General features: G+C 56.5%; 1 protein-coding gene across 1 annotated transcript; it reads right to left on the reverse strand.

Annotated features, from left to right (window-relative positions):
- SHISA2 (shisa family member 2) lies at positions 4,961-8,598 on the reverse strand. Its single transcript, XM_021379170.1, has 2 exons — positions 8,290-8,598; positions 4,961-7,145 (listed from the first exon to the last, which is right to left on the reverse strand). The coding sequence occupies exons 1-2, from the start codon at positions 8,588-8,590 to the stop codon at positions 6,592-6,594; spliced, it is 855 nt and encodes a 284-aa protein (XP_021234845.1). The 5' UTR covers positions 8,591-8,598; the 3' UTR covers positions 4,961-6,591.

An 8,604-nucleotide genomic window follows, 5' to 3' on the forward strand; every position in this document is an offset into this window, starting at 1 on the left:
CTCAATGGACCGAGGCTTGTTTGTTTTATCCACCCCACAAATTTTGCAGTGAGAGCTCAGCACTGAACGCATTGGTGATTTCGCCTGCAATGCTGCTGTCAGGGTCGGTTTGGGTTTTTATTACCTTCTGGGCATGCTTTTAAGGGCCATGGACGAGACCTGGGTTCTTCACGGTGGGGCTAATCAGGCCCAGCCACAGGGTGGGTGTCTGGGTAAGAGCAGTGCTGGCGGGCTCACAGCGTGTGCCTGGTGTTTGAATGGTGTCTGGAGGGGGAGAGCCATCTATTCCTGTAAACGAGGTGGGCAGACTTCTCTCCTACAACTGCTCTGTGTCATCTCACCACGGCTTCACTACAAAGAGCCTGGGAGATCTTTTTTAATATCTAAGTCACACAGATGCAGCAGAGTAAAATGAAGCTCTAGACTCTCCACTGCTCTTTTCCTGTAGCTCAGTTTGCAGGAGGGTGTTTAGCACGGGGCCTGCACGCTCCAGGGCAATGGGGAAGGATGGCCTGGTGGTGCACCAAGCTGGTGATGCAGGGACATCAGCACTGTCCTTCCCTGGAGCACCCTGAGGGCAGGGGCAAGTGCCCTCCTGCTCTGCAGGCTGAGGAACACAGCACCCAGCCCTGCCAGTGGTGCTCAGCTCCTCGCTCGGAGGAGCACCTCTTGTGCTCACTTTTGTCAAGACCTGCAGCCCACAGCCTCACCCAAGGGCTCTCCTTGTCCCCGGCAGCTCTGTACCCGCAGGCCCTGGGGGACACGCGCTGTGATCCTCTGAGCACCCGGCCTGGGCAGAGCACACCCCAGCCAGCGGCGGTACCAGGTGGCCGCAGTGTGGTAATGATCAGCCCCTGTAGAGTTCTGGTGACCTCAGGGAGTGCAAATTGCAAGATCCCCAAAGGAAGGAAAAGTGCGTGGGCCTTAGCAAAGAGATCTCTTTGTCCAGATACTATTGGATATTGGTGTTAAATAGATTTCCGCAGGAACGAAATGCATATTTATATGTAGTCTGGCTGAAACTGTTCCTCTTTAGGGTGCTATAACTTGATGAATGTTTTTTTCCTTACAGATTGTCGCACTGCTGACAGAGCCATTTTTAAGAGCCTAGAGAGACTTGTTCCAACCAACAAATTACTTCTGGGTTTTTTAAATTAGGAAACAAAGAAGGGTTGTAAGCCAAGTTTCCCCTCTTCCCTTTACAAGTCACTGCTCGAGCACATTTCCAAGCACTTTTATCCCAGAATCCCAGGTACCTGCCTTTCCCTTCCTGATGTGTCCCCCATGCCACGGCCTGGCACCAAGTGCAGGGACCCCTCACACCGCCGGGTGAGCCCCTACACCCACGTCAGACTGGTGCTGAACCTGAACAAAGCTTTATTCACCTGGCTGTGGGAGAAGGTGATGGCTCCCTGCGCTGTCCTCTGTAGTGTGCTAGAAGTGAGATAACTCTTGGAATTGCTGAACGTAATGAATTGCTTCATAAGCCCCTTATTAGAGATGTGAGCGAATTACCCCTCTGTGCCCCCAGCAGTGTGACAGACGAGCGCCCGCTGCTCGCGGCCCCAGCACACATTTGCAGGAGCAGCTGCTGAGGCCGTGGCTGGCGTCCCCGGTGCCTCATACCAGACCAAAACGGAATCAAAGGCCCTAAACCCTGAGATTAATGCTCGAGTCTGAAACGGGAGCATTGAAAAATAAAAGCGTAACTGAGAAAGGTCCGGTTGAGGAATGTTAAGCGGGAAGATTTCAGAAACATAATCCCTTTGTGTGAGCTTGCTCCTGCAGCACCCAGCCACCCAGCACTGCCCTTCCACAGGGGCAGCCCTGAGCCCCTCAGCTCTACCTGTGTTGGTGGAGGGGTGAGTCCTAAGAAACATGGCAGGAGCAGGGGGTTTCCTGCTGCTTCCTGCTCCGCGGCAGTGTGGCTCCGCAGGGAAGTGAGGCATGGAAGTGTCACTGAACGCCTGCACGCTTCCTTGGGCAGCCAGGGTGAGGAGGGGGCTGTGGGGCAGGCTGAGGTGGGAAGGTGAGGCCCTGTTGGCAGTGCTCAGCCAGGACACGGGAAGCTGGGTAGGTGTATGCTGCATTTTCATGCTGTGACAGAGCCCATCTATGGTGGGGTGACAGTGGAAGAGGAAGTCCTGATCCCCTGCCGCATTTGCCATGGTATTGAGTGCTGCCCCACCGGGGTCACATCTATGGGGTAGTGGGGACTGGGATTGCTGGGGTATGCGGGCACACAAATAACTGCTGACACCCTACCCTGAAGCTACGAGCTTTCAGGACTCCAAATCCTGCAGTGCTGTGCATGGCAGCGCTCACGCAGCCTTGTGTCTGACGGTGCCTGATGGCGAAGCCTCAGCACAGCTGTCACAGCCAGCAGCACTTGTTTCTGGCCCTGACAGATGCCGTGGGCTGGTGGTTCGTCCTGGTAACCAGCACCCAGCGCCTGGGGGGAAAAGAGACTGGGAGAAGGGGGATGCTGGATAGAGCTGGGTTGTCTGATGCAATGGATTTATTACCACACCAGTCCGGCTCCTTCCTTCCCTGCCCCGTGTTGCCAGCTGAGGAAGGAACTGTTTCCAAGCACAACAATGCAGGATTTCTCCCTGGCAAAAAAAAAAAAAAAGACTGTGTTCCTACAGTGGGTACATATCAACGTGAAGCCTGGTATCAGAGCTTGAGCATGCATACCTACACTGTAAACATGAATTCAGTTAAGCCCTGGTTCATAACAACTCTTCGTATTTCCCTGCACGTGGCAGGAAGCACATCCACTTTTAAACCAAGACTCTGGGTCTGATGGTGCACCAGGCACAGCCGTGGCATTTGGTTTGCACTGCAGGAAACTGGGAACCCCATTTTCCCCACAATGGGACACTCACAGTAACGTGCAGGCTGCCGGGTGCGTGAAGGCTCCAGGATTCTTTTTCTCAAGAGCAAACACTGAGGGAGGCAGCAGCTGCATAAGCCAATATTTACCTTCGGGGTGATCAATCATTACATGCTGCATGACACGAGGGATGCTCATCTCAGAGGAGGGACATCCTGTGCAGAGACAGACCTGTCCCTGGGGCACAGGAGCACCCACGGATGTCTGCAGCCCTCCTGCATGTGGCTCGTGCCTGACATGGCTCGATGTCTGGGAAAGACAACTCCGTTTCGTTGTTCTGTACAGCACTCCGACGGGATGCCACCTTGTCCTGGCTTAACAGGATTGAGTCCTGTTCCTTTTGTTTCTCCTACTCCTTCCTACTCTTTTTAAGTTAACCAACAAACCAGCTGGGGCCATGTCCTGATGTGCTGCAGCACTCAACATGAGGCCAGCTCATTCATTTTTTTGAATTAATCAACATTTTCCAGCTTGATGTATCATTGCTCCCCATTTCGCTGGAGGTTTTCTGAAGTACCAATAAGGCAAATAAGGGTTTGCTTATCTGAAAGCGAAGGATTATCATGCTCAGGAGAAAGGATGCCATTACCACTCTTTCTTAAACACTTGAATTATGCTTTTGCTATTAGAAGTCTACTGAGTGTGTGAAGGGATCCTGCAGTAGCAGACAAGGGGTTGTCTTCAATGGGAAATTGTCTTCAAGGAAAATGCTGCAAACTCCATTGAGGACAGAGAAATAATACAAAGGGACCTACAGAGAAGCAAGAAATATGAGCAGGAAATAATAAAATGAACTTCAGCTTGGAAAAATACAAGGGAATACACGCGGGGAATAATATTTAGTAACAACTTCAGTGGGAGGAAAAGAATTGGGAGAGCAGAAAATGTGGAGGGGAAAGGAGAGCTCCAGCAAGACCAAAAAGTGAGCAGCAGAAGAGATGCAGTGGAAGGAAGGTGCGGAGTTTCACGTGCCGATCTGGGACCTGATATCTGGCTTGCTCTCCTGTGGGATCACACTCCAAATTCAAGCACAGGATGCTGATTGCTCCAAGCTCCACATCAGTACGCATTGGAAGGGCTGTATGGGGGTCCCCAGGCGCCAGCAGCGGTGGGAATGGAGCACAGGGCAGGGAACCCCCACGTGCTGCCCGCATCCCGCTGGCTGTTGGTGGTGCTGGGCTGCCCTGGTGCAGCACGGTGGCTCCAGGTGCCGCAGGCCTGCTGCCAGCCTTCAGCACAAAGGGGTGGAGCTCTGGGGGGGATTCAGGAACACATTCAGCAGTTGTTCTCACAGTGACTGGTTCCTTCTGCCCATGGCAGTGGACTTGGGCACGCAAAGCGCTTGGGCCATCGCTGCCTGCATGCGGGACGTGCGCCATGGGCTAAGGCAGTGACAGTGCAGTGGTACGTGCTCTGCTCCTCACCACTAACGCTCCCAGCTGTCACGGCAAATTCCTGAGCACTCCCAAGAAAAGAGCCTGAAATCAGTAACAAGGGATTCAAAAAGAAGCACTGACAAAGCACTCCACGCACTTCCAACTGCAAGGAAGAGAGAACACATTTAAGAGGTGTGAACAGTGGGACAAACAGGAGGAAGTGTTCAGGGCAGTCTGGGAAGACGAAGCTGAGAAACAGGATGAAAGCAAGAGAGGCCAACAGGCACACAGCAGTCAGGAGGGCTGAGCACGAAGCTAAGTGGGAAACAAGCAGAAAAGGAGGGAAGACAGGGTGTCCTGCACAACAAGTACCTGCTCTTTGGCAGCACCCGACAGCTGCCACGCTCCTGTCCCCACCCAGGGGGCCGCACAGCCGCCATGCTCAGCCTGCAGAGCCCCTCTCGTTTCCCTGCGTGGGGCACACCTGCACCACGAAGCCCTGTTTCCTATTCCTGCCTCTGCCACTTGGCCTTGCAGCCCCTGTGGGGCGGTGCTGCTGCTGCTTCTGCAAACTGTGCAGCAGCGCAGGCTTAGCCTTGCTGGGCTGGGACACGCCGTTGCAGAAGGAGGCAAGAGAGGCACTGACTGAATGGAAAAATGACTGTGACAAAGCAAACAAAAGGAAAAGTCACACCATAAAGTATTTATTAAGAAACAAAGGGGGCTTTTTTCTTCATTTGTAAGAAACACTTTAAACCAAGTGCCCTTTCAGAGATTTAAAAGCTATATCAAACGTTAACATTGGTTTTACATTATTATACATGACATTAAAAAAAAAAAAACAGCACATCTCACAAACTTCCTCTTATTACAACTTGGGTCGCTTTTCCTTCCGCTGTAAATTATTTTCTACAGATTTAAATTTAACTTATTCTTTTTTTTTTTTTTAAACAAGTAAACAATATACAAAGAGTCACCTGAACGCCACGGGTCGCAGCAGGCGCCCTGGCAGGAGATACCAGCCATGGCCTGTGACCCCACAAGGCCACGGGTCCCAGCGCGGTGCAGGACAGAGCCGTGCTCCGGGGAGCTCACTGCCTGGGGAGAGCCCAGCGGAGCTGCTACAAGTTGCCCCTTCACCTTCCCCCTCCGTGGTCACAAACGTTTCTCAACTTCTGCAGACCAACTGCGTGTGTGCGCGGCATGTTCACAGGCAACTCGTCACATTTGGCAGTGCTTCCACGTGGTTTGAGGAGAGACACACAAAAATAGCAGCGTCCTATTATTGCTACGTACCGATGCAGTATCAGGCAAGGAGCCTTCTGCCGGCTCTGCCCCGCTTACAGCGTTGCCTGCTTTGGGTTTTGCCCTTCCCACACAGTTGCAGCTCTCGGTGACGCTGCTGGAGATGCTGAGGCGGCTGCTGCTGCTCAAGGGCCTGCAGCCTCAGGGCGGGCTCCTTCACTGGCCCAACAGTTGGTGCTCAGCAGGGTGAGGCTGACAGAAGCGCAAGGAAGCTGCAGCACGAGGTCAGCTCCGAGGGCGGTCGCCGTCCCAACAGTGGTGCTGGTGGCAGGAGGAGCAGGCACCTCACACCCTGCTCCTAGCAGAAAGTTCATGGAGAGAACGTAAGCTTGTGCCAGCCACTACTGGTTCCCATTCCGGAGGCAAAATCAAAACAAGAAGGGTTTCAAACACGCCGGAAGTTAAGAGCTGAGCAATTGGTCCACTCCTACATCATGTAATTCCTACATAAATACCAGGGGCAAGGGAAGCTGCTCTCGCAGGACCGAGCACCCCACAATGCCATGGGAGCCGGAAGCAGGAATTGAGCGCACGATGACTGCCCTGCCTGGCCCTGCCTGCCACTGCCTGTGAAGCAGTGGGAAATGTCACCAGGAGACGGGACGAGGAGAGGAGAAAGGCTTTGTAAGTACCGCGCTCTTGTTCTGTGTAACAAAGCTCTTCTGCAAACTAATTAGGCAAATACTTCTGACCATGTCATACCTGAAGGGCACTTAATGGCTGCGGCATTATCTCATGAGCACAGTGATCTGAAATGCATATGCGTTTCCAGCGTAATCCTTCGCCACTGTAAATCATGCACTGGAATGAAAGCGTATCTGGAAACGTTAATTCGGAGGTATCATCCTACAGTTTCTGGCAACAGAACTCGATGAGAATAAATGGTTTATAAACACTGTCTGACATGCATGAGCCTTTCCAAATTATTTACAAGCGCTGTTGTGGGAGCCGCGTTTCAAAGAAGTATTTCTCCTCTGCTCAGTTCGGCAATCAAAAACGCACCGTGGCAGGCAACTACACGGTGACCGCCGGGTACATCTTCTGCTCGCCGCCGGCATGCGGGTACGGGGACTGGATCTGCCGGTAGCCGCCCTGCAGCCCGTCCAGGAACTGGGGAACAGGGGCCAGCGGCACCGCGTCGTGCGGGACAGCGTAGCCCACGTAGGGCGGGTGCAGGAACTGGCCCTGGTGCGGCACGATTTGGGTGGCCTGCTGGCAGTTGAGCACCGAGAAGTTGGTGGGCATGTTGACGTAGACATTGTTCATGGTGCCCTCGGGCAGGCAGCAGTTGGTCTGCGAGCGGGTCGGGGGGGCGCGGGCCCCCGAATTGGCGCTGGAGCTGGAGCTGGCGGCAGTGCTGGACTGGCGCGAGGAGGAGCCACGCGAGGTGCCTGCGCTGGCAATCATGGGGATGGTCTCCATCAGGCGGGCACCGGCGGGAGCGTGGCTCTGCTGAGGCTCCTGCTTGGGCCGCAGGCAGCGGCAGCAGCAGGCGGCCACCAGCGAGCCCAGGATGATGAAGGCGACGAAGACGGAGCCGACAATGAGGAACGGCACGTAGATGGGCACTGCAACGGCAAGGAGAAGGTCGGCAATGGGACATGCAGCGGGACGGCCACTCTACCCCCACAGCCAAACCGCCTCTGGGCCGCAGCCCAGGACGTGCCATGCTGCAGCCAGAGGCAGGGCTGCGGCTCACCAAGCAGACTGTGTCTCCAACCAGGAACACTTAGCAGGAGAGCAGAGCGCCCAGCCCGAGCAGTGTCCCAAGAACGGAGCCAAGAGCTGTGCCTGGGGCCGCAAGATGTCAGAGCTCGGCTCTGGGGCAGCCCCACGGACGGCCATCTCTGCCCCACACATCAGCCTGGCTCTGTGCAGGGACTGGGGCTCTGCCACCATATGGGGCCGCGTCCCCGCTCCTGAGGGATGGGGACGCAGGGCAGCAGTGGTGACACGTGGCCCTGTGAGGGACCAGGAGTAATGTGGGGACACTGCTTCCCTTCAGCACTCCCCAGTGCTCCACATGAGCCCGGGTTTCACCATCACCACCAAAACCCACCCAGCTCCCCTAACAGTGCCCCACACGCGGGCTCAGTGTCGGATCCCGGGGGTGAATGAAGTTCTGCATCTCGAGCCAGGCTGCAAGGGCTGTGCCGAGCTCAGCCAGTGACCTGAAGACCACGCTCCATCCCCATTTCTCCTGCATCTCCAACACTTCTGACCACGCCAGGCTCGCACGGCACGACGCCTGCAGTGACACGCAGCACACGGCTACCGGCAGGTGCACGCACTTGCTGTACAGCACAGCGCACAACTTCGAGAGCGAACCTGCCCCGCTTACAACATCACACGGCGACGCGTGCTGGCAGCGGGCGCTGCAGAACCACCGGGGCGGCTTTAGAGCAGCGACAACAGACTCGAGCTGACCCCCGACGGTCCGTCGTACTAAAAGCCGCCCGCAGCGGGGCTACGCGGGCCCGAACCACCCGGAGGCGTCACGTCGCCTTCCCCCTCCAAGTGCGGTTTGTTCGCTTTTCCCCTCCGTTTACAGCCGGGCTGCAGCAACGGAGAGCGGCGGCAGCGCCGTCCCTCCCCGCGCTCCGAGAGGACGGGCGGACCGCCACTGGGGTTAAAGGAGCGCCCGTCCGAGGAAAGCACGGCCCCGCTCCGCTCCGCTCCGCCCCGCCCCCCCCGTGCCGCCCCGGCCCTCACCTGCCGCCCCGTCGGGCCCGTCGCGGGGCCGGCCCTGCTCGCCGCCGCCCTGCCGCCGGTCGTTGTCGCAGCCGCCCTGGTCCAGACGCGCCTCGGCGCTGGAGCAGCAGTAGCGCAGCGCGCAGCTGCCGCAGCAGATGGTGGCGTCGCCGCCGTCGAAGCGCTCGGGACACTGGAAGCCGTCCCGCCAGCCGCCCTGCCCGTCCAGCCAGCCGTGGCAGTACTCGCCGCTGCCCGCCGCCCCCGCCGGCAGCAGCCAGCCCAGCGCGGCCAGCAGCAGCGAGCAGCGCCCGCCCCACATGGCGCCGGGTCAGA

The sequence above is a fragment of the Numida meleagris genome, chromosome 1 (genome assembly GCF_002078875.1).
Source record: "Numida meleagris isolate 19003 breed g44 Domestic line chromosome 1, NumMel1.0, whole genome shotgun sequence".
NCBI lineage: Eukaryota > Metazoa > Chordata > Aves > Galliformes > Numididae > Numida > Numida meleagris.

Excerpts from the sequence above, each read along its gene's own strand:
- SHISA2 (XM_021379170.1), bottom strand. The coding sequence starts at position 8,590 with ATGTGGGGCGGGCGCTGCTCGCTGCTGCTGGCCGCGCTGGGCTGGCTG. Across the intron at positions 7,146-8,289 it reads CGGGCCCGACGGGGCGGCAG|TGCCCATCTACGTGCCGTTC; the intron begins GTGAGGGCCGGG and ends TTGCCGTTGCAG.